Genomic DNA, 26182 nt, shown 5'->3' on the forward strand with positions numbered 1-26182 from the left:
TGAAAAAGGCATTCTTTCAGTAGGCTGGCTCATGAATGCAATAGGTTACAAATAGTATTTTATTATACTTATAAAGATTAGAAATTTGATACTGTAGATCAAACATAAGTATTCATAATCTCAGCAAGTTTTTCCTCAAAAACTCACACTACTTTACCTAGGCCAAAGATTCTCACAGGGCCCATGAAACCACTTCAGGAGATGCACAAAGGCAAAAGTATCTGCACAATGCTGTTTCCCAGGGACAGACAGATATGACAATCCTAATGTCTTCTATTAAGACTCTAGAGAAACTGCTAAAAATGTAAAACAATGTAGGGGTGCCTGGGTGACTCAGTCAGTTAAGTGACTGACTCTTGATTTACTCATGATCCCAGGGTCCTGGGGTCCAGCCTGAGTCGGGCTCCCATTGAGCGCACAGCCTGCTTATCCCTGTCCTTTTGCTCCTTCCTGCATTCTCTCTCTTTCTCTTTCATAAACAACTTTTAAAAAACTCTTTAAAAAAAGGAACTGATAACTTTCCTCACTAAATGTTATCTTGTTTTATATATGTTTCATAAAATTAAGTTATTGACATGAATATCAACAATGGGTTTATTACTACTATCCTTAACTAATAAATATTTTTAAGTGTTTCCATTTTAACTTCAAATACAGTAAATATCAATAGATATAACCTACATGAACAAAAGTTTGAGCACCACTAACCTAGACTATGGCATGAGTCCAAGCAATCATATTTTTAAAGCATCCTAGAATTTATTTGACACGGATGGGCAGAGTCAGGCTTCTGCAAAGGTGCTGCGGCTGCTACAAATAATCCATGAAGGAGCTAACTTTTTTTGGAAGTATAGTTGACACACAATGTTACATAAATTTCAGGTGTAGAACATAGTGATTTGACAAGTCTATACGTTATGTTGTGCTCACACAACTGTAGCTCCCATCTGTCACCTGTACAGCACTATCACAATACCACGGACTATATTCCCTGTGCTGTGCCTTTCATCCCTGTGACCTATTTATCCCATAGCTGGAAGCCTGTATCTCTTACTTCCCTTCACCCATTTTGCCCATCCCCTCCAATTTCCTCCCCTCTAGCAACCACCAGTTCATTCTCTGATTTATGGGTCTGCTTTTGCTTTGTTTGTTCACTTGCTTTGTTTTTTTAGATTCCACACATAAGTGAAATCATGTGATATTTGTCTTTTCTTGTCTCACTTATTTCATTTAAGATCATACTTTCTCTCTACATCCATCTATGTTGTTGCAAATGGCAGGATCTCATTCTTTTTTATGGCTGCATAATATGCCATTGTGTAGACATGGTGTGCGTGTGTGTGCCACACCTAGGAGCTCTGAGGGTTCCTTACGGCTAGGCACAGTGCTATGTGATTTACAGGATTTAGCTATTACCCTTGCAACAACTCCTATCCATGCTTCCCAGTTGAGGAAACTGAAGCACAAGCAGTTAAGTAATCTGTTCAAGATTCCACGCTTAGTAATAGATTTGAACTGAGGCAGTTTGGCCCTGGAGTCTGTGCTTTTAATGACTATGCTGTCTTGTCTCTCACTGTCTTTAGATTTAAGAAAGGAATTTTAGAATTAGCTTTAAGGAGAAAAAGAACCAGATACTTATCTCACTATTAATAAAATTAAATATCTCCACTGAAACATGAAAAAAAAACTTTTTTTTTTTTTTTTTCTTTTTGGCATGTTTCAAGCTATAGACTCTGCATGATGCTTACCTTAGTATAAAGGTGAATCCGGTCAGTATTCTGACTTGCACAGAACATTAGGGTATCATACACTGGCAAGTTGTCTGAACTCTTCAACTGTTCTGATAAAGAAGATAAAAAAAAATAAAATAAAATAAAGAAGATAAAAAAAGAACCTGAAGGTTTACCTCTCCTCTATCCAAAATAGCTTATTTTAATCTTCTATGGGTTAGAATGATGAAAGAGCTATGTAAAATATATCAAAATATTTGACAAAGAACATGTGTCGCACTTGAAATAAAACTACCATGGTAGGCCATCTAAGGCCACACTGGCTTAGAGGGAAACCAGTTGCTTTTGCACTTATGCAAATGACCCCAGTAGAGAGAAACAAATTCAGAATTAGCTGAAAAGATATGAGTGACATGTGAGGGAGAATTTCCTGCCACCAAGCACTGTTATCAGCCTGAAAGGAATCTAGAGGGACACCTGGGTGCTTCAGTGGTTTAGTGTCTGCCTTTGGCCCAGGGCGTGATCCTGGAGTCCCTGGATCGAGTCTCACATTGGGCTCCCTACATGGAGTCTGCTTCTCTTTCTGCCTGTGTCTCTGCCCCTCTCTCTCTCTCTCTCATGAATAAATAAATAAAATATTTTTTTAAAAAAAGGAGTCTAGAATCTGGACTTCTGCTTTAGTGGTTTTAAGCTGAGGTTGAAGGAGCACCATTTTGGTTATCAGCAGCAATGCAGCTCTGTGAAAGACCACATTAACACCATATCCCCTATGACCCCGTGCTTCACATTCACAAAATGAAATAGGTGGACAAGCTTTTTTTTTGGATAATCTTCTTTTATTTACCACTTCTCAGTCTCACCAATATATATATTGGAGAGATAGGGTTATCACAGTGGATCTACATCATAATTATGGTGAACACTTATCAAGTACTTAACAACGTGCCAGGCACTGTTCTAAGTACATATTATTAACACCTCTCAGAAATAAGTAGTGCATTTTACAGAGGAGAAAACTAAGGCACATTAACTTGCCCAAGGGCACACCACCAGCAAGAGGGCTTAAGACCAGTAATGTGGCTACAGAGCCTGTACCCTTAATCTCTTGCCACAGTTTCTAAATGACTTTTATTATTTTTCTTTCTTTCTTCTTTCTTTCTTTCTTTCTTTCTTTCTTTCTTTCTTTCTTTCTTTCTTTCTTTCTTTCTTTCTTTCTTTCTTTCTTTCTCTCTCTCTCTCTCTCTCTCCCTTCCTTCCTTCCTTCCTTCCTTCCTTCCTTCCTTCCTTCCTTCTTCCCTCCCTCCCTTCCCTCCCCTCCCCTTCCCTTCCTTTTCTTTCATTCTATCTCTCTCTTTCTTTCTTATTTATTTATATATATTTTTTTCTTCAGTGACCTTCTAGATCCTCAGATCTAGAAGTCTATTATTTGTCATTCTACTTGACAATGTCATCATGTTTTAATTTTTCTAATGAAACCACTGGTCATTTTACAAACTTGGGAGTATTCCCATATTTCATGAATTTAAAAATGTCAGTTTTTTTCCATGGTTTAACATCTCTGAATTGGCATGTCTTACATCCAATAATCGTGCCATTTTACAATCACTGTTGGCCAGGTGGCAGTCGGTGATGTAGTTGTCATTGCCTGAGCATGCATGAGCTTAGTCATAACTACAATATTGTTGTTACTTCAACACCACACTTGAGGCAGACACATTATTTGTTACTACATGAGTTGAGTTTAATTGCACTAAAATGTCTTCAAAATGTTTCACTAGGATTTGGTATTGAAATAAAAAGTTACCACGTGTACCAAAAGTTTTACATATAAAGCAGGAGAGCATAAATTTGATATTAAAGAAGTAAATATGTATTGTTGGGAGAATAACCCAAATTTGTTAATATTCTTGTGAAGGAATGACCAAGTGCTTCATGGACCTAAGGAAAGGAGATCCCAGATAAAGCTCTCTCACATCTGGATCCAGAGCTAAGCAGAAGGGTTGCCTAGCATATGTGAAGCACAGTAGATGAAGGTAGAAGACAATGCCGAATCCCTCAGGACAAATGAAAAAAATAATCAAAGCAACAGAGGGTGGTATGACCTGGTCTGGGTATCATTCAGGTATTAAATCATAGTTTAAGTTTTAGAGTTTCCTTCTTTCTTAATGTACATAAAACAATGCATTGTATAATCACTCTGTCTTCAGATTTTTTGAAGAACTATGGTTAATGCATTAATGTTTAAGGATCAGAAGTCATTCTCTGATAAAAAGAATTATAGGATTGATTCTAAATTAGCTGATATTCTTGGTAGCTGGCAGCTACATCAGGGAACATATTTCTCTTTCTATTGTTTCCATGAAGTGTAATTTAATGGTTTAGACTAGAGATGACACATCTTGTGAAGACACAGCCACCCTACCAGACCCTTAGAACTCCAGTTAGAACAAAACCACAGTCCTCGCAAAGCACATTCCACTCCAGTTCTAAAAGAGCTTATGTGTACAGAATAAACATTATAACATAGTGTGTCTCCTCTGTTATTCTTCTTTTGTTTTTCATGAAAATCCATGTTAGTGGGGAGAGGTGAAGCATATGGCTTATATGGAATTCTCAGCCCAGTGACCTGAGAAGTCCACAAAAGGAAGAGCGGACAGGTATGGGGGGAAACATTGGCATTGTCTGGAGTAGAAGAGGCCAATGCAAATTTTACTGGCAGAACAGAATTTCAAAAGGTCTAGTGATTTTTGAAAAGTATGTGTAAGTAAAGCCAGCATCTGCCTTCAACAAGGGACCAATTTACAACTAACAAGCCAGAATGTCCTTGCCGTAGATGAAAAGACTCATGGCCTAAGCATTGATGACAAACTCCAGTTGTTTGTTCTGGGCCTGATGTTTAGTCCAGTGAGCCACATGCTGTTCTATAACAAGAGCTTCATCAATACTTGAGGGATTGTCTAAGCAGGAGGAAGGAAACCAGAGTTATGAAAGGAATGCCTCAACTGAGACTACACCATCTACCTAAAGACTGTTAAAATTAACACACCTCAAACAGGGTCCATTATAAGACATTCTTTGAGAAGACCCTGAGGCATTAGAGGGAAGAACAGCTGGGGTGGGGGGTAGGAAAGGAGGATGCCTTGAGCTGAGAAATTCTTAAATGAAGACTTCATTTTAGAGCAATAATCTGACTCTGAATTATATCTGCGTTTAATAGCAGCTGATTTAGGAGAAAAACTTCAACTGTCCCATCTTAGCAGTTTTGGTGTTGTTATAATGAGAACAACAGTCTGTGGGTTACTATGGTCACTGACCAATTAACAAAGAAAACAACCCCAAACTACTCACCAGCTCTGGCCAGCCAGCCCATAAAGATAGTGATGTCTGGCATAAGGCTGGTGTGTGCACCAACTATCACAGCTCGAAGAAATGAATGGCATCAACCAAAGAGTAAATAAATCCAAATCATCTGGTTGGCTCCCAATGTAGTCATGATTCATATAGTCTTGAAATTATGTACCTTAAAATGTTTTCTTAAAAAAACCCCTAAACCCTAAATTTAAAATATGTCAATTAATTGTGGCCATTTAAAAGAAATTCATGTGCAAATGATTAATAATTTGTTAAGCAGCTGTTAATAATACATCAATCTTACTGTTTTGTCCAAAAAAGCCTCCCAAATATCAGAACCACACCCTCACTCGTGGATGGCCTGGCTCGGATAAGGCTGGGCAACCGGCCTGGGTGCAGCAGGAGCAGCTAGTGCCAGTTCTGCTCTAAGTCATGTCTGAATGCCCACAGCTCTGCTCTTCCAGCCATCTGGTGTTTAAGTGTGTGCTTTTAAATGATTGGTATTTTTAATATAAATGGGAATACAAGAAACCTGGAACATGGTAGTAGTCACAAATCTACGAAGAGTATCATATATCTACATTCATCCTTAGTATCTGGACCCTGGAAGTGAAAACCAGACTTACCATCACTTGGCTGGGGTGTGAGTCCATCTTCTCTCTTGATTTCTGATATTTCTTCCTTGCTCTCAGCCAACGGGTTCGGTTCTGGGGATGCAAGGACTTGTTTTTCACAGTCAGAGCTACTCCAAATGTTTTTGGAGGTGTCTTTCTGCGGATCATCTTTCTTATTTTCCTTTTTATCCTGGGTGGAGCTGAGGCTATCTATTTGCAGAATTATGAAAATCAAACAATTTATGTACCAATTTAGATAAAATCATTATTTACTTGGAGGCCAGTTTTTAAAAAGTCACAGCTAGGTCTTATAAAAAAGAAATAGTCAATAATGTTCGTTCATTCTCTGGGAGTCACTAAATGCCCCATGTGCAAACGATGAAGTGACAGGCAGTGAGGAAGGAGACAAACAAATCCCAGCTTCCTAGAGTTTCTATTCTAAGTGTCAGAGACAGACAATCAACAAGGAAATGAATAAATCAGAGAAAGAGGATAAAGGCCAATGAATAAAGAGAAAGAGAAATGAAACAGAATAAAACAAGGTTTTGTAATCAGGGGATGGTAGAGAGCAAAGGTTGGCAGGGCCAAGATCTGGGTCGAGTTCCATCCGAGTGAGCAGTGAGCAAGTGAGTGGAGGGTTGTTGGGGAATCTAGGAAGCCTGGCCCCAGGGCCTGTATTCTTAAACCGTATTGTAAATGAAACAGAAGCCATTAAGAGTTTTAGGCAAAAGAATGGGATCCTCTGAATTTTTTTTTTTTTTCAAATTTCTTATTTTTTTTTTTATTGGTGTTCAATTTACTAACATACAGAATAACACCCAGTGCCCGTCACCCATTCACTCCCACCCCCCGCCCTCCTCCCCTTCTACCACCCCTAGTTCGTTTCCCAGAGTTAGCAGTCTTTACGTTCTGTCTCCCTTCCTCTGAATTTTTTAAGGCTCCCTCAGGCTGCTTACACTGAAGGGCCACAGGGAGTCTCACTGGGAGGCCACTGAAGTCTGGGAGAGAAAAAGGTGACTTTCATTAGGATGGTAGCAATAAAGTAGACGTGGCCAGAATCAAGATAGACTGGAAGTTATACTGGCAGAACTTGGCAAATCAAGTGTGGAAGGAGAGAGAAGAATCAAAGATGCTGCCTGGGTTTCTAGCATTATGGAGGGGAGATGAGGGAGGAGAAGATTTAGGTGTTAGGTGAGGTGGTGGTGAATGAACAACTCCATCTTGGGGCATGTTCACCTCGAGGGACCTGTTAGACACGCAGGTGCAGAAGAGGCAGAGGCATATGGACAAGCCGCGAATCAAGTGAGAGACGAAGTGTGGGCCTGTGAACAGTAAGATGGCAAGTATAAGCTATGTGGATGTTAAGTAAGGACAAAGCACAGGAGGGGCACATGGCTGGCTCAGTAGAGCATGTGACTCCACATCTCAAGGTTGTGAGTTCAAGCTCCATGTTGGGCATAGAGAGTACTTTTTTTTTTAAGGTTTTATTTATTTATTCATGAGAGACACAGGCAGAGGGAGAAGCAGGATTCCTGCAGGGAACCTGATATGGGACTCAATCCCAGACCCCAGGATCACACCCCCAGCCAAAGATGCTCAACCACTGAGCCATCCAGGCGTCCCATTGAGAGTACTTAAAGAAACAAAACAAAACAAAAACAAAACAAAACCCAACAAAGCACAAGAGAAGTGCTCCCTACTGACAAATATTAGTGTTCAATATATACTATACCAAATTGTCTGAATGTCCTGGAGACTGCATTAGCAACCTTTATAGGACTGTAATTTCCTAATATTGCCCCTTTAGTTTTTTGGATTCTGTTTCCTCAAAGTGTTACATTGCAAACACTGATTAAAAATTTTGGATGAATTAGAATTAATTCTGCTTTTCAGCCCTTTTGGGGGTACATCCAAATCAAGGCTGGAAATCATTATGCCACGTGCAGTAATATAAACCTAAGAATTATAACCTTTTATATACAGTATTATCACTGTTACTTATATGTATTTCTGTTTAATCAGACTTTCATAGTCACAAAAGAAGTTTTACTTTTCTTTAGGATGTTTGAGAGTTTGCTTACTAAATCATGGATCTAGAAACTTTCGCTGTTGCTCTTGGCATCACAAAGAAAAATCAGAACTATAAAACCCTGTTAAACTATGATTTTCATTGCTAAATCACTCAACTTATACTTAATGTGAACTGGCATTATTCGTAGTCATGAGATACTTTATTTTTATGGCCTAGAGTAGTTGGAAATTGAATGAGATAATGCAAATTCTGAGAGATATTATATGGAATAAGCTTGTGGTTCCAATTTAGTTCACAGACAACAGGTGTCCACGTTACAAATATAACCGCCCAGATGGCAGACTTGTCATTTTTGTAGGAACACCCAGAAATGAAAGAGGAAAGACTCAGCTACTGATTACATTTTCTTTCAGATTAAAACTAAGACATAGGAGAACAAGAAAGACAGGAAGGAACTGCAGTGGCAGAGCCTTTATCTTAGCTGACTCTTTGTTAATGTTACTTAGCTAAAGAATTCACATATGATGGAAAAGGAGATGCGTACAATTATTACAACTTATAAAATAAAATGCTTTCTCCCAGCTTCCAAAACAGTCTGCTTGGCATTTTGAGTTGCCATGAAAATGGTCTCTAAAACTGGAAACAAAAGAAATACTAATGATCTATTTTCTAAGACAACCTCAGGATTGATAATCATTTCAAAAAACAAAACATCAGAAAATGGAATATTATGCTATAAAAACATACTCTGAGGTATGTTTACAATTTCTACTTTTAAAATATCATGCTTTGGAAAATAATTAACTTATAAAACAGATAACAAATTGGTCCTTAAAAGAAGATTTATAGAGGAATTTTTATGATTTGTCATGCAAGAAACAGGACACAATGCATATTTTACTAGGCAAAGAAGCTACATTGGATTATTTTACTATTTAAACAAAAATAATCTAGAATTTCTTTAAAAACAAGTATTATCTACAGGAGAAAGAAAACAGCAGGTCTATGACTATAAGGCATATTTGCTGCCATAGCAACAGAGCTTCTATTCCTGCCCACTGAATTCACATCCTGCTGGCATTAATGAGAAATGTCCATTTGTGCCAAATTAATGCCATGTCACAGACGCTCAGGCATATACATTCTTGACAGAACTGGGAGCTTTCCACATTCCACCAGGGGATAAATTCAGTCTTCACTATATAAAGTTCTTACTCTAGATTAAAAGCTGGAGTCACACTAACCTGTGATAACCACGGTTGCCTCTAAAACCACAGATTATGTGAAGACAACACTGCTAGCCCCCTCCAGGGCCACACTCCATGTACTCACCAGCTCTGCCTTGAGGATTCTCACACATTTCACAATAAGGTAACACTGAGCTATTGACATAGGTGCAGAGACTACACTGCCAGCCCTTTCCAGAAAGGGGTGGGTTGGTTGCCTGGGCGAGAGATGAAGTGTGCCTGGGCCAGGACGGTTTCTTCTCAGGGGCACTGCGGTGGTCACTGGTGGTAACAGACTTCAGTCTTTTAGCTTCCGGTTCAAAACTGCTTTCATGATCAATAGTATGTCCTGTGGCCAATTTTCCAGGGTTTGCTGGCACGACAGTATGTTTCTCCTGGAATATCCCTGATTCATCACAGGAGGTCACCAACTGTTTTTTCTTAGGTTTTGGTATAAAGAATGATCGAATATCATGCTGTTTTTCTTTTTCAAACTAGGAAAAACAAACAGTCATCAAATTAAGAAGCAATCTAATATGTTCTTCCTCAATGAAACAGATTAACCAACTATTTTCAGTAATCATATTCCTTTATCTTTTGAATACCTTGTTGGAAATGAATTCAATTATGCTATGATTCTTCATATATACATATATGCAGAATATCATTAACACATCTATATACTTCCTGTGTCTAACTTTTTTTAAGCACTTACAATGTGCCAAGCGCTTTACATATATTAACTCATTTAATCCTCATGCCAGTTCTGTGAAATGAGACAGGTACTAGAATTCTTCCTATATTTTAGATGATGACACTAAAGCTTTAGAGATGATGTTTGGTAATGCAGCTACAGAATTTATGTAATAAAATTATACTTCATCAACTACCTGGTCTAGAGGTATGTCAGGGAAAGGAAAATTGTGTATTTAAATATGTCAAGTCAATCAAGAACCTGCAAAAATGTTTTCATGCCCAAACTATAAATACAGTGTTTATAAAGTGTTTTTCATATTAAAATGTTTCCTTGACTAGGGAGCTTTTTTTTCAAATAGCATTAAGCTATTAATTAGAACTGCTTCTTTAACAGACACATCTTAATAATTGCCTTCCTTTTGAGAAATGTATTTCCCTTTTCTAAGAAAAGCTCCATCATTATTTCATGCTTCTCATCTTCTTTTCTATGTGTAAATCTCAACCTCCTTATTAGAGAGGTAGGATACATATCTCCACAACTGATAAGCTAGCAGTGAAGGAAGTAAAGGAGTCAATTTTAGAGAATCCTGTTAGGGGTACCAGAGTGGACACACACTGCCTTTCCCAAGATGGCCATACCAGTTCTTATCCTATTTGATAAGCTCTTCTCACAATGTGACACTGACATGCCTACATTTAGAGGTGGGGTCTGTGTTCCTCTCCCTTGAACCTGGGTAGACCTTTGTAACTCTCTCAATCAATAGAACACAGTAAGAGTAACACTGTGTGACTTCTGAGGCTAGGCAGTTGAAGGTTATATGGCTTCCACTTGGTTCCTGGAACTCTGAATCTTTCTGTTTATGTCTCAGGTTGCTTGCCTTTGGAGCCTAGCCACCATGTTGTGGGGAAGCCTAGGTCACATGGAGAAACCATGTGTGGATGTTCAAGTTGACAACTCGAGGTAGGTTCTAGGCTACAGACAGCATCAATTGCCAGACATGCGAGTGAATGGGCCTTGAGATGTTTCCAGATCTCAGACTTGGGGTCTTCCATCAAAGGCCCCAGTCATCATAGAGCAGAGACACACCATTTCCATTACACCCTGGTTGAATTCCTCACCCACAGAAACCATAAGAAATAATGTGATTGTTGTTTGAAGACAGCAGCAATAGATAACACTGACAGACACTACAGATAATGTTAGCAAAATACATATGCTATAAAGAAATATTTTACATAATACATCTTATCTGCACCTCTTAGCAGTGCTGCATAAGAAAGCAAGATATAGCAAAATCCATGAGACAGAAGGATAAGTGGTTACCAGATGCTGAGGGAAAGGGTGATGGGTAGTTACTGCTAAATGGTCACAGACAGTCTCTGAGGTGATGAAAAAGTTTTGAAAATAGTGGTGACAACTGCACAACAACTGTGAATGTGAGATTAAGTGGCATTACCACTGAATTGTATACTTAAAAGTAGGTAAAATGGCAAGTTTTATGATTATCTATTTACAAATATAATCACATATTTTTAAACTAAAAAAAAAAAAAAGGAAGGGAGGAAAGCAGGAAGATTTAGGCTGTTCCCATATTAGTAAAATAAAACATAGAGCAGAAAAGCCCCCCACCATGTACAACTTTCATTTTATGTGGCTTTTATACCGCCTCATGTTCTACAAAAATTATCTAATTAGTTGTAGAAGTGACAAAATTTAGATAAAAATATAAAGAATGAAATTATTAACCACGAGACACGTTTTAAAAACAAGGCACAAGGGAAATTCTAAGAAAAGCATGAAGAAAAGCAGAGAGATTAGCAGACTAAGCAAGTTTGGTGTTTAAAAAAGGTAACAAAGCAAAAAAGACAAACATTTAAAAAAAATGTTCTATTCTGGGCAGCCGGGTGGCTCAGCGGTTTAGCACTGCCTTCAGCCCAGGACCTGATCCTGGGGACCCGGGATCAAGTCCCAGGTCGGGCTCCCTGCATGGAGCCTGCTTCTCCGTCTGCCTGTGTCTCTGCCTCTCTCTCTCTGTGTCTCTCATGAATAAATAAATAAAATCTTTTTAAAACATAAATAAAAATGTTCTTTTCCTATCAATAGGATGACAAAGAGGTCTTGTAGGATTTTGAAAATATTAGCAAATGTTCAGCAAACATGAACAAATTCCATCAGCTATTTCTCGTTAAAGCATGACCTGAGTCCTTGCAATGTCTGAGAATGAATGGATTTCATTCCTAACTCTTCATTAGTAGCTTCCTTGGGCATGCAATTCTTTTCAAGTCCTTAAAGACGTTGCTCTCCTTCCAACACCCAATGATGCTGATCATGTTCCTTCATAGGTTGCAAACTTTTCCTTTGTTTTAGAGTCTTTCAGGACCTTCTCTTTTACCCTGATGCTCTAAAATTTCACAATAATCTGTATTTCTGCATCTGTGTCATTTATATTCATCTGCCTTCAGCACCCAGGACCAGGATACCTTAATTTTGAATGGTACTGATCAGCTTTAGCTCTTGGCAATTTTCACTATTCTTTGATAGCTTCTTCCCCTTTATTTTCTCTTTTTTGGAATTATTGTTAGCAGAATGGTGGAACTAGACATAATGTCTTATCTTTTATTGTCCTGTCTTCCTTTTGTCTTTTTTACCCTCAAATTCTTTTTTTTTTTTTTTAAAAGATTTTACTTATTTATTCATGAGAGAGAGAGAGAGAGAAGCAGGCTCCCTGCAAGGAGCCAGATGTGGGACTCGATCCCAGCACCCTGGGATCACTCCTTGAGCCAAAGGCAAATGCTCAATCACTGAGCCACCCAGGAGTCCCTACCCTTAAATTCTTTAGAGTTTTTCTCTAATTTATCTTGCAACCCTACTACAGAATTATTTTATTTTGACAGCCATATTTTTAACATCTGAAATTTCCTTCTCATTCCCTGTTCCTTTTTTTGCAGTAGTCTATTTTTATTTATATTTGCAATATCATCTTAAATGTGAGGCTACTAATTTGAGTTTTTAAAACATTATCTTTAGGATTAAATTTTCTATCAGCTTATTTTTGTTCCCCTTTTTCATGCTACAGATTTCTCCCCAAACAGGCAATGACCTTGCTTGTTCCTGTATACATGTGAATGAAAGAATAGGAGGATTGCCTGGAAATGTGGGACAAATGGGCCTTATCATCATGAAGATCTAACAGAACATTCTGATTGACCTCAAGATGTGTGGAAGATGGAGGGGCCCAGAGTGATTCTCAAACTCCTACATTTCTGACTTGTAACAATTTAGGGATGATATTTTCCTGTAATTGGGAATATAGGAAACAACTAGGCTCATAAAAAGACAGAAAGAGAAGAGATAAGGAAAGAAGTTCACTTTCAGGCACGTGTGAGGACTGATGGGTACCAGGGTGGAGAGTTCCAGGAAGTAAATCTGGAGTTCAAGAGAAAGAAACAACTACATTCACATATCTGTGAGCCATGAACATAGAGAGGTGGTTAAAGACATAGGACTTGATATCATGGTACATGAAGGGAGAAGGATGTGAGATAAGGTTAAAGCCAAGGACAGAAAGCACAGAAAGATCATTAAAGTTGGAATGAAGGGGGATCCCTGGGTGGCTCAGCGGTTTAGCGCCTGTCTTCAGCCCAGGGCCTGATCCTGGAGCCCGGGGATCAAGTCCCACATCGGGCTCCCTGCATGGAGCCTGCTTCTCCCTCTGCCTGTGTCTCTGCCTCTCTCTCTGTCTCTCTCATGAATAAATAAATAAAATCTTTGAAAAAAAAAAGGGTGTAATGAAGAAGAGATACAGAGGATAGAAACACAAGAAAGAAGAGTAAGAAAGGGAGAAAAGTCAGGAGAGTGGTAGCTTTAGTGTGTGTGTGTGTGTGTGTGTGTATGTGTGTGTGTGTGTGTGTGTGTGTTTTGGTTCTCCTGCTCATGATATCAGGTGCTCCGTGGGTATTTTCAATCAGAAAATCCCACGTCCTTGAGTTTTGGAAAATTTTCTTATATTACGTTTTCTTCCTCTCTTTTCTCTGTCTTCTTTTTCTGGAGTTCCAATTGGGCAAAAAACTTCTGGATTAATCATTTGATTTTCTTCGGCTTTCCTCACATTTTCCCATTGTTCTTTGTTCTTTCTTTCTTTTTTGTTTTTTTAAAGGATTTTATTTATTTATTCATGAGGGACACACAGAGAGAGAGGCACAGATGTAGGCAGAGGGAGAAGCAGACTCCCTGCAGGGAGCCCAATGCGGTACTTGATCCCAGGACCCTAGGATAATGACCTGAGCCAAAGGCAGACACTCAACCACTGAGCCATTCAGGTACTCCTCTGTTCTTTCTTTGTGATTTCCTCATTACCTTCCTTCCCATCCTTGGTGACTTACTATCTCCTGATATGACAGGTTCAGTTCCTACGAGCTTTCCCTTGCATGATTTCCTCTCCTTGATCTTGTTTCATGGGCACAGTATTTTCTTTCACTTCTCTATGGACATTGATAATAGTTTTGATGTTTCCTTTTAAAGTTTTCTTCAGCTCATTCCACTGTCTCTGGTTCTTCTGATCCCTTTCTTGGCTTACACGCTTGTTTTGGTCTCTGCTTTTCAAGTGAGAGGCTTTCCTCTAGGCCTGGTGACCTTTACCGTCCATTCATATTTAAGAATCAGTCTTACTAATAAGCATTAAGGATAAAATGCTATGGCAAGTTCCATGTGAGGGACTTCACTATGGTCACCATGACTGTCAGGGAAACCCTGTCAGTCTCCCTAATGCTCTCTTGGTCCAGTTTGGCTCTCCAGAAAGGAGTCCTTCAGTCTTTTGCCTGTAGGGTACAGTGCTGGCTACCAGTAATCCAGGAGCTGATTAGGAAAAGGGTGCTAAGGATTCTATCATTAATTAAGGATTCTTGCAGTTAATATGCTTGTTTTCAAATTACTGCCTTGCCCTGCTCTCTCAACTGCCTCTCTTCCTAGATACATTTTGAAATACATTTTTTTTTAAGATTTTATTTTTAAGTAATTTCTACACCTGACATGGGGCTTGAACTCCCAAACCTGAGACCAAGAGTCGCATGCTCCAATGACTGCACCAGCCAGGTGCCCTTGAAATATATTTAAGAGAAGCAAATAAAACAGTTACATAAAAAAAATAGGAAATATAAATAATAAAAAATAGGAATATAAAAAATAGGAAATAAGAAACACAAAAAATAAAATGAATAAAATATATAATAACAGGCCACTGTCATTTACATGAATAATGTTTAGGTAGTATCAGAATCTTCTGTCCCCTTCTACCTTGTAAGGAATTTCTTTCCGTAAAAACATTTTAATTTCTCCATCTTCCCACCAAACCAAACAAAACAGTTAGAGATCTGTTTATAAAAAAGCAAGCCTCCTAATAATACAAAACAAAAACCTGAGAAATCTTTCAGAAAAAAGAATTCTCAGGGCCTTAAAATAGCAGTTTTTACAGTTCTTCTCTTTAATTAAGACATTTAATTAAGCTGTTTTTTAAAAGAACTTCTTTTACTATTTAAGTAATGACTAATTTTGGAAATTAACATTTGAGAAATTCTCACAATGTGCCAGAGGCAAGTCACAGTCAAGGTTACAGTGGCTGACAGTAATCAGGAATTGACGGCCACCTCTGCTGCTAGGAGGGCTAACTTACCATACACAGGAGTAATCATTATACGTGTTACTTTGAAATCTCAGCTGCTTGGGTAATAAATTGAGACTTAAGTGCATAAAACCCAGAAAAGGAGTGTGTGGGTGTAAAGGGAATCATTTTACATAATTTTGGGAACCAAAGGATCCACTTAGAGTATAATTTTAGAAAAAGGAAAGGGCAAGATTAATTAGCAGCAATGACTTTAGTTAATGCCATGATGGCTACACTGGACAATGATGAATATGGTTATGGGTAGTGAACCTTCAAGTTAGCTTGTCGCCATGGGGCTGCGAGAAGCTGTAAGGCACTATGGAAATAAAGGCTTCCTCTAGGATAATCAATTACAAGCCTGATCTATGTTAACAGTTCATGTTTTCTGAGTGTAGCCTCTGAGCAATCAGGCAAGAATGTGGTTCATGAGGTTTCTTTGATACTTGGCAGCTAGGAGTGATAGAAACACATGTAAGAAAATGTGACACACTTTAATGATACTCACATATGTTGGATGGGAACAGAGAAGGGCTGCAGGTTTACTGAATAGGAGTTCTTAATGTGGGACTCATGGACTTTTCACAAGACCTAGGGTGGCCTCCCATTAGCCTAGGAAGCCTCTGAAGTGGAATATAAAGTGTTGTCTGTATTGTATGTACATTTTGGAGGCAACTTTTTAAAATTTAATTTTAAATTTATTTATTCATGAGAGACACACAGAGAGAGGCAGAGGCAGAGGCAGAGGGAGAAGCAAGCTCCTTGCAGGGAGCTCAATGCGGGACTCCATCCAAGGACCCCAGGATCATGACCAGAGCCAAAGGCAGACGCTCAACCACTGAGTCAACCAGACATCCCTGGAGAGCACTTCATGGTCTCAGAAGGATTCAGGATCCAACAAAGTTAGGAGCCATTGGACTAGAACAAAATATCTGAACATGCACCTGTGGTTTGAAGAGCTCCATTTCTTTCCTTAACTGTCTATAAGTAAAGACAGATTGAAAGTTCCTATGTGAGTGTACATAGCGGTAGTGAATTCACTCTTTGTAAGGAGAAACAAAGAAATAAATAATTAATGAGAATCCCTCTGGCTGCTCTCAAATAATAATTTTTAAAAACTGAGTGATTCTAAAACAGAGTCACTTTTGTGCAGGCATGAAACATGCTCACTTAGCTCATCTGTCTGTCACGGTAACTGATCTCTGAACAGCTCCTCATGAGAGAGCAAATGACATGGGAGCGCCCACAGGGCCAGAGAGAAGGAAACTGCTGATGAGGTGAGCAGAAGACAGTGCAGGAATCACGAGGGCTGGGAGTTGGAGCAGACACTGCTGTGCTGGCAGGACTCACAGCTGGAATATCATGCAGGTCAGCTCAAAACAAAACACACTATCCTTGATGTTTTGAGACAGGGACATATCACCATCAGTTCCTTATGGAGCTCCAGCAGGTTCTGGGGACAAGTCTGATCAATGAAAGAAGGAAGTGACCATTAATGAGATTTATAGACGCAGACACTAAACGTGAATGCAAAACTTCTGTATCTGTTAAGATGCTTCTAATTTCTTTTCTTTGGTCCTTTTAAAATTAATCTTTTATAAAGTGAATAGGGATCCACTGATTCAAGCATCTGAGAAAAAGGCAGGAAGAAATAATTGTAAACAAAATGCTCCCTAAATAAACATGTTTTCTAAAAATATGAGGTTGATTAATAACCAGACTTCCTGTGGGAGCAAGCTTTATTGGTCTTACCAGAATAGACCAGAATCTTCAAGTTTTTACAGCCACACTGATAGTTAAATACTCAGCACCCATACTGCTCTGGCAGGTTTGTATTTGGAAAACTACTGACCGTATTAATGTTATCAGCATTTCTCAGTGGTAAAGATAAGCAGGAACACAGGAAGGCAAACTATTTTTTATGGCCTAGGAAAGCTCTATACTTAAATAGCACAATAAAGTTAAAAAGTTTTAAGTCTTTTATGATTACATTCTTGCGTTTAGAAGAAATTTACTAGCTAATTATTGACAAATATCCTAACTCATCATGACTGTCCTTGTAAAGAAAGAACTATATTAAGTGACCCTTTTAATATGTGATAAAGAGCTTAAATGTAGGTGTTTGTAAGTAGGAGGAGTGATCTAAGCTTATAGTAATTTTTATCACATGACTTCGGGAAAAATATCTTTAAGTCAACTGTAAGTCAACATGCCCATGTCAAAAGATGTGGAAAATAGAAGATATTCCTCTCTTCGATTATATAGACACCCAGTTATTGCATTCCTGACTTTTGTTCGATATTGCTTTTGAAAAACAAAAGAAAAAATATTGCTTCCAGTGAGCAGTGCGGGGGCAAAACCATTACAAAATGCTTAAGGTGGCAAAATGTATGTTTTTATCTGAAAGGTTCAGGGGGCTAATATAGTTGCTCTGTTTTGCACCCTGGTAAACTACTGCTCTTTAGAGACAAATTTCTTGGCTGTGATGATAGGATTAAAAGTCAGTTATTAGAACTGAAGGGGAGGAAAAGGAAATCTCGTAAAACTCATAAAAAATAAGAAAGCACTTCAAAGCCTGGTGCTATTCTAGCACGGCACACGCCACCACCAAGAGCCCCGATGTCGGCTCTCATAGACTTTGATCAAAGGGCAGCTCTGGTAGGAATCATTACTGCCTCATGTCATCTGTCTCCTGCTCTTTAAAGAATTAACAAAACCGCTGTGATATACCAGTGGCTGGCTGGTCCTGAACGGCGGACGAATGATGATCGGAACTGGAACTAAAGAGACTTTCTCAACATTTGTAAACAAGCCAGAGGGTAGAGAATGACAAAAGTATGATCTTAAATATCTAACTAAAAAAATGAATTTCAGTTCTCCGAAAAGGAGACTTTTTCAGATTTTGTAAAAAGGTCCATTCTCATGTAGTTAAATGAAATTTTGAATAATCCTCTCTTGGGCACCATATGCTTTTCTCTGTGGGCATAAATAAAATAAAGCAAACAAAATAAAACAACCCTGGTTTTAAAAAAAAAAAACATGGTGGCAAAAAGGAAAACATTATTATTTATTTTTAAAGATGACATCAAAAGCAGTACAAGCAAATGTCTCTGGGAAGAGCCATTTCTGTTAATAAGGACAATTAGAACGTACAGCAAAACAGCGTATAACACAAAGGTTCACTAGAGTATGACTGGGAAGAATGTGAGTGGAACGTCACCTATTCACAAGCCTCTGGTTATGGCATCTCCCCTCTCCTCCTCCTGCAAAGGCTGCTATTAGGCTGAATTCCTCTGAGGCTCTGCTATATTGATCCTACCTCTGCAATGTCTGCAATTTTTCTGTTCCCATGACCACTACTACTGTTAGGAGTTCAGGGTGGTGTTAAGTGCCCCAAATTCCATCTGGGAATCCCTGACAAAGCAGCCTTCTAAAGAATAATAGCTCTAAGAATAATAACGAACTGACTTTATTAATAGACCTGTATGTGTGTAATAAAAAAGTAAAATTTTGGTAAAATGTGTATTACAGAAACCCGCTAAAACCCAAGGCCATAATGGGAGTTCCTATGTCTCAGCCCAAATCTAGAGTGCAGGGCCACCAGCGCAGGTGCTCTTGCTGTGCTTTCAGTGGAGACACAAGTGTGGGAAAGGCATGCCTGTGGGGAGCTCAGTAACTCATTAGCCTTCAACTGTGGCCCAGTCAAGTTCTCAGGCTCTGAGAAATCATCTCTGAGGGATAGGGCAGAAAGCCCTAAAATGGAGTGGAGACAGAGTATCTCTTTACCATAGATGAAAATGAGATGGGAGGGACGGCAGACATAACCCCTTCCCCAGATACCACTGCCTCCAAGAACCTGTCCCTTCTCCCTCTCATTCATTTCCTGTATTGCTATTAGGATCATCTTTTGAAAACAGAAATCTGATCATGTCCTTCATCTGCTTAAAAGCCTCTGATATGAATATGCCATTTCCAAGATAAATCCAACTTCTTGGCATTTCATGTGTGGGCTCCTCTCCATCTGTTCAAGGCCAAAGTTTTGGGGTTCTTCCCATTTGAACCATGGCTTATAAACTCTATGCTCATACATTCACATGGAATTCCCATTCCCAGAACAAATGATAATTGTTCTTATCACTATGCTTTGGGGCATGCTTTTGGTGTTCCTTACCCAGGGCTAGCTGAACTAGGACTCACTCCCTTTGAACTCATCCTTCATAATCCAGCTCAGGTGTTTCCAAAGGGACACTTTCGCATGCACATGTAGTTTATTATTCTAGCCTGTGATCCCAGAGCCTGGTTTATATATTTCTATTTTGGCATGTATTATATCTCATTAAAATGATTTAATTTGGGACGCCTGGGTGGCTCAGCGGTTTAGTACCTGCCTTCAGCCCAGGACATGATCCTGGAGTCCTGGGATTGAGTCCCACATCAGGCTCCCTGCTTCTCCGCCTGTCTGTGCCTCTGCCTCTTTCTGAGTGTCTCTTACGAATAAATAAATAAAATCTTTTTTAAAAAAAGGAATGTTACCTGTTTTCTTTAGCTTTGCACCTAGCATATAGTCTTAATTAAAAAAAAAACTTTTTAAAGATTTAATTTTGACATGCATTATAAAACATTCTCATAGCCTTCAAAAAGATACCAGTTAAGCAGTCACTCCCCATCTCTCCCTCCTCTAAGTCTCTTACAGCCACTAATCTACTCTATTTCTCTATGGATTTGCCTATTTTGGCCAATTCATATAAATGGAACGAAACACTATGTAGGCTTTTGTGTCTGGCTTCTTAAAGTTAGCATAAGGTTTTCAGGATTCCTCTAGGTTGTAGCATATATCAGAACTCTGTTCCTTTTTATGGCTAAATAATATTGTCATGTGAATATACCACATTTGGTTTATCCAATCATCAAATGACGGACATTTGGACTGTGACATTCATGCACAAGTTTTTATGTGGACATATATTTTGAATTCTTGAAAGTGAATCTGCTGGTTCATATGGTAATTCTACGTTTAACGTTTTAAGGAACTGTCAGACTGTTTTTCAAAATGGCTGTACCATTTTACATTCCTACCAGCAATGTATGAATGTTCCAATTTCATTCTATCTTTGCCAATGCATGTTGTCTTTTGAAAATTTTAGACATCCTAGTAGGTATGAAGTGGCATCTAATTGTGTGTATTTTTTTTAAAAAAAATTTTATTTATTTATTCATGAGAGACACAGAGAGAGAGGCAGAGAGAGAAGCAGGCTTCATGCAGGGAGCCCGATGTGGGATTCGATCCTGTGACTCCAGGATCATGCTCTGGGCCGAAGAAAGGCACTCAACTGCTGAGCCACCCAGGCGTCCCTCTAATTGTGGTTTTAAGGGCGCTGGGTGGCTCAGTGGGTTAAATGTCTGCCTTCGGCCCAGGCCATGACCCCAGGGTGCTAGGATCAAGTCCCACATAAGGCTCTCTGTTCAGTGGGGAGTCTGCTTCCCCTTCTGCCTCTCCCTACTGCTTGTGCTCTCTCTCTCAAAATAATTGCAGCTTTAATATAACGTTAATAAATGTTTATATAATGAATGATCTTTAAATGACCTATACAAAATATACATCACATAAACACTGACTGAGTCAAATTGAGGTGTTTCAATGTTCTACTCATTCCACAAAGAACTGAAGGCCCACAGGGTGCTAACTCTAATGCATCTGGTATAGTCTGGCAAGGTTATGAAGGCAGACTGCGGAAAAGAAAGGCTCAGGTTCAGTCCCAGCCATGCCTTTGGTTATATGAACTTAGGCAGAATATTTAACCTTTTTGAGTTTTAGTGGGGCATGGTAATGGTATTTGCTTCTTGGTGTAGCTATGAAGGTTAAATAAAATTATGTGTTTTAAGGGCTCAGCACAGTGGCTGCATGGAATAGTCACTCAATACATGTTAATTATTACTACTGAATGAGTTATGATTACTGAGTTGAAATAATAAAGACAAATGCCTAATAAATAGCACTATGTGATGTAAGCCATGACAGAGATATTTATATGTCTCTGTCCATAACAATGTGGTTACCATCTTGTCCTTATTATTAGGCTATTATGTAGACTAATTATATAATGTTTACAGAGTGGTTTGAATTCTAAAATACATATAAATAAATATTCTAATTTAACACATGTTAATGTCAAGAAACCGGTATATTCACATATGCAAAAACAAGAGATTTTGGGTAAGAAAAATTTAGACCTCATGAATGCCACAGCTTCTATGGTCAACTTTATTTTGCTGTTACCATTTTTTCAACTAGACAACAAGGTTGCATAAGATAATTTCTTATTACCCTCCTTAGCCCACAACAGAACAAATGTTTTATACAATGTTGGGATTTAATAAAAGATGAAGGTTTATTTTTTAATTTTGAGAGCATATTTTTAAACATCATGGTTGTGCTAAAGAGCTTTCCTTCCCAACTATACACTATATTTTTTGCAGCAGACCAGCAACCACCCTACATATTTTTAATGCAAGTGTGAGTGTTTAAAATACAAATCTGGTTTGGGTTAAGGTGTTTGAGCCTTTGAGGACAGCAGACAGGGGACTTGAAGATGGTTATGCTAGGGAAAAGGCAGTGGTGTGAGCCAGGTCAAAGATGTAAGTACTAAGGCAGGGTAAGAAAGGTAGGCAACCAGTTAGAATCTAATGAGGAGAAAGGAAAACTGTGAGATATTGAACTATAAGCCCACAAAATGAAAACAGGGAAGCCTGGGTGGCTCTGTGGTTGACTGCCTGCCTCTGGGACCAGGGCATGATCCTGGAGACCCGGGATCGAGTCCCACACCAGGCTCTCTACAAGGAGCCTGCTTCTCCCTCTGCTTATGTCTCTGCTGCTCTCTTTCTCTGTGTCTCTCAAGAATAAATAAATAAAATCTTTAAAAAAAAAAAAAAGAAAAGAAAACAACTGGTAAGGTAAAACACAGATATCTCAAAACCACAGACTGAATTTGGGATCTGGAGATCTGTTCCAAAATGGAAAGAGAACTACTGTCTGAAGTAATCAAAGGGAAGCAGCTCTGGCTTACTGAGCCTTGAAGAAGAGAAACCAAGCAGGAAGACTTGCCCTAGGCAGGAGTTGGGACTTGTTACCCATTTCAAATCAGAATCCCTTCTTTTGCTTACCTACGACCACTGATGCACCAAGTTTCTCTAAAATACACATATTTTAGAGTGTATTTAAAATGGATAAAAGGGACCTCAGAAGTTATCCAGTGATTTAGGGACTCAAGCAGCTGGATAATGATGTTACTGTTTATCCATTAAGGGCCAAAAGAGAGAAAGGGCTCTGTAGAGGTTAAGGGAAGGGCCCAATTCCCATAACTCTTGCTAAAGAAAGGGATACCCTCAGATGATGGAGCATAAGTAAACATCAGAGAGAAGGGGGCAGCCCGGGTGGCTCAGCAGTTTAGTGCTTGCCTTCGGTCCAGGTCATGATCCTGGAGACCCGGGATAGAGTCCCACGTCGGGCTCCGAGCATGGAGACTGCTTCTCCTTCTGCCTGTGTCTCTGACTTTCTCTCTCTCTCTCAAGAATACATAAATAAAATCTTTAAAAAATTAAAAAAAAATAAAAAAAATCAGAGAGAATGGGAGGCTTCCTATTGGAAAACTCCACTCAGTGTATTTTATTCAGAAACTGCCTTTAATCACTTGGAAATGACAATATAAAATAATAAACTCTGTATCTTTCTCTCCTTCCACCTATAAATGACCAACTTTATTGCTCAATGTAAGCCACTGTAGGAAAATCAGAACCAAAACACTACTTAGATGTCATGTACATTCAGAAGTGGAAAAAAAAGAAGCCTGAGAAACGGGATTGCACCTGAGGCAGTGACCCTGGTGATGGACTCCCAGACAGTACTGGTTACTTCAGGGACAGTCAACTGGGCTGTGCAGAGCTATCTTTCCTCATGGTGGTGGGATGTTTTCATTGAGTTGGACTTCAATTTGAGTTACATTTGGATTAATAATTTCTTTAAAAAATGTAAGTATATTTAGGATGGGTAAAGAATTAGGATGGGTAAAGAACTCTTTCAGTTGTGGGGATTAATTCCACGCAGAGTATTCAAATATTTCACAACAGCTAAAACAGGAGCATTAACCAGTGTTGCGCTGAAGCAGAGTCCTAGAAAGGCTCCATGCTACGCCAAGTTACAGGGATGTCCAGAAGGCCCTACTAGTGGGGTGAGGGAGTACAAGGGGACTGACAAAGTGACTACTTACTAAACATTACCAAAATATTGATTAAAACAACCAGTACATTTATACATGAATATACTGGTAAAGCACCAGCCCTGGTACCATGTATTTTTTTTTTAACCTAATAGTTAGCTGAATTATGTGACAGAAAAAGAATTCCGATTAAGAGAGGAGGGAGATACAGATAACGCCATTCTGAAAGGCGATGAATACCAGGCAAGAGAGATGGCAAGAGATACCAAAAGTCATATAAAGACTTTGTCTAGGAACATTACTGTTATTCTTCCCCTCCTCTTCCTCCTAACCACAGGACTTTCCATTTCCCAAACACATAATCATACTATTAGGCTATAGATCCATCCACAGAAAACCACCTTGACCTGAAGCCCAATTCCCTGAAGAACAACTTGCCAAATTTATCAAATTTATTGGTTTTCTGAAACTCTTTATAGTGTTCACAGCATTTTGAACATGATGGATTGGCAGGGTTAAGAAGACTGGGGAGCTTGGGATGTTGGGGCCTCCTGACTCTTCTTGCCCTCAGTTTATCCTTCCTTTGCCCTTCAAGTTCACTCTCTGCTCCTTGGTCCTCTCCTCTTTGAGCCTCTCAGTCCTCCATTCAACAGAGCTGATGGGCCAGGATGAGTCATGCGCTAACATACACAATCTGTTCTTCCCACAATGGAAGGTCTCTCTTCTTGGCCCCAGCTCAAACCTCCAGCTGCAGCCACAGGGCAGTGAGACAGGTAGAAAATGAACATTTCTTAAAATGCTGACACTCAGAAATATTAACAAGCTGTTAAAATCATCTAATTAGAACTATTATAAACTTTTTAGATCAACGAGCTTTTGATGACAATGGGCAAATTTGGTTACTTTGGCAAAGATTAATTGAGAAAACTGGAAATATTAAAAAATGTTAAATGAAGGAAATTTTTAAAAAAAAGACTTTAAAAAGGATCAGGAAGAAATTTGTATAAATAGAAAAATTCCCATAGGAAATGGTGAAATTCTGGCAACATTCAGAAGAAAAATACGTTAATCACACCAAATATCCTTAGGACCTTTCAACAAATTGAATATTTTTAAAATGTATGAAAATGGAGGGTATCAAGGTAAAGTGGTAAGTAGCATACACACCTAAACTCATTCAAAGCACATTTCACATCCTGGCCAAAACCCAACCGAATACAAAGCGAGGCCAAATCAAAACAAATGGTCTCCACATTATAGAACTCCAATTTATAGAAATCCATGTGTGTATAAACACATGTAGTGAGGCCAGAGTGGTTCAAGATAGTAGAGTAGAAACATCCTGAACTTCCCTCTTCTTATGTATAACAAATATACAGCTACATATAGATTTATTCCCTCTCAAAAAGACTGAAAGACTGGCTGAAGAACTTATCTACAACAAAGGATATAAAGCTACATGGAGATGGGTAGGAGAGGCAGAGATATGGTTTTGCCAAAAACTCTATCTTTGCCAAAGGGAGGGATCTCAGTAGTCCAGTGCTTCTCCCAGAGGAGACAGGTGCTGGTGCCCCATATCAGATACCCTAACCCTCTGGATTTACACTGTAGAGATAAACTCCCAAAAAGTCTGGTTCTGAAAATCAATGGGGCTTATATCCAGGGGACCCAAAAGCCTGTAGGTAATTAAAAATCTGTTCTTCAAGGGCTCCTGTGCAGATTCACTCATATCTTTGGGACCCAAGGCAAAAGCAAAAGTTTGAAAAGTGCCAGAACCATATGCAAAGGTGATTCATTAGCTATTCTTTAAGCATCTGCTGGAGACAAGCATCTGCTGGTAGGACTTTCTCTGGGGAAGGAAGTACTGTGGGTGTCATTTTTGAGTGCTTACTCCACCTTGCCAGGCTGCCAGACACCACTTTTGCACTCCCCCAGCTTTGCTAGCACCAGTGGGCTTGCCCTGCCCCAATATTCTCCCAGGGTCATGCTGAAGCTGGCAGGCCTGCCCTGGCCCCAGGCTCCCCAGCAGGTTCCTCAAGCCAGTGGACTTGCCCTGGCCCTGAATGCTACTGCTATGCTACTGTAACCAGGGGGCTAGTCCAGCCTACATACTTTCCTGTGGCCCTGCTATGGCCAACAAGATTGCCACAGTTCTGCTGAATGTGCAGCAGGCATGTGCGGTCAACATAGGGGAAACCCCTTGAATAGTTGGCTTTGGTAGCCAGGGTGGCCTGTGTTGCTGGGCCCCATGAGACTAAAACAATCAGAAAGAGGGTTCTTTGCAGATGATTAATACCAGGAGATAGCTCAAAAAGTGCACTGAAACAAATCCCAGGCCTCCTATGAAAGAGGCCTTGTTACATGTCCTAGAGCTTTAGCCTGAGGAACAGACTCTCAGTTCACCACACAACTAGAGGCAACAAAGGAACTATCAGGGAATGTAGGCTGAGAGACACCAGCTTTGCTCTCCCTTGGCCTCCCTAAAACTCGCTGGCATCCCCCAGTAAGGAGCTTATCCACTTGTCTGGAGCCCCAGTGTGCAGCTGCCACCAGGGTACACCTCCAAATCACCTGGTTGGGAAGCCAGCAGCAGTTATGAATGCATTCCCATAGGACCATATATATATATATTTGCAACTTTAAAAATCAGCTGCCTGAGGGTC

The 26182-nt window shown here is 39.3% G+C and overlaps 1 protein-coding gene and 1 long non-coding RNA gene across 6 annotated transcripts in view; one reads left to right on the forward strand and one right to left on the reverse strand.

Moving 5' to 3' along the window:
- Positions 1-26182, reverse strand: part of ZRANB3 (zinc finger RANBP2-type containing 3) — a 299997-nt gene that overhangs the window by 16405 nt on the left and 257410 nt on the right. For 4 of the 5 annotated variants that reach the window (XM_072789025.1, XM_072789023.1, XM_072789028.1 and 1 more), the window contains 3 exons: positions 9060-9447; positions 5708-5905; positions 1749-1840 (listed from right to left, as the gene is read on the reverse strand). In XM_072789025.1, coding sequence (XP_072645126.1) covers positions 1749-1840; positions 5708-5905; positions 9060-9447 — 678 coding nt within the window. The remainder of the gene's footprint in view (positions 1-1748; positions 1841-5707; positions 5906-9059; positions 9448-26182) is intronic. The other variant, XM_072789026.1, reaches the window with a different exon arrangement.
- On the forward strand, positions 6637-18364 carry LOC140611921 (uncharacterized). The gene is made up of 2 exons (XR_012013233.1): positions 6637-10610; positions 12727-18364. It is a non-coding gene; the product is annotated as an uncharacterized lncRNA (long non-coding RNA).

The sequence above is a fragment of the Canis lupus genome, chromosome 20 (assembly GCF_048164855.1).
Source record: "Canis lupus baileyi chromosome 20, mCanLup2.hap1, whole genome shotgun sequence".
NCBI classification, from domain to species: domain Eukaryota; kingdom Metazoa; phylum Chordata; class Mammalia; order Carnivora; family Canidae; genus Canis; species Canis lupus.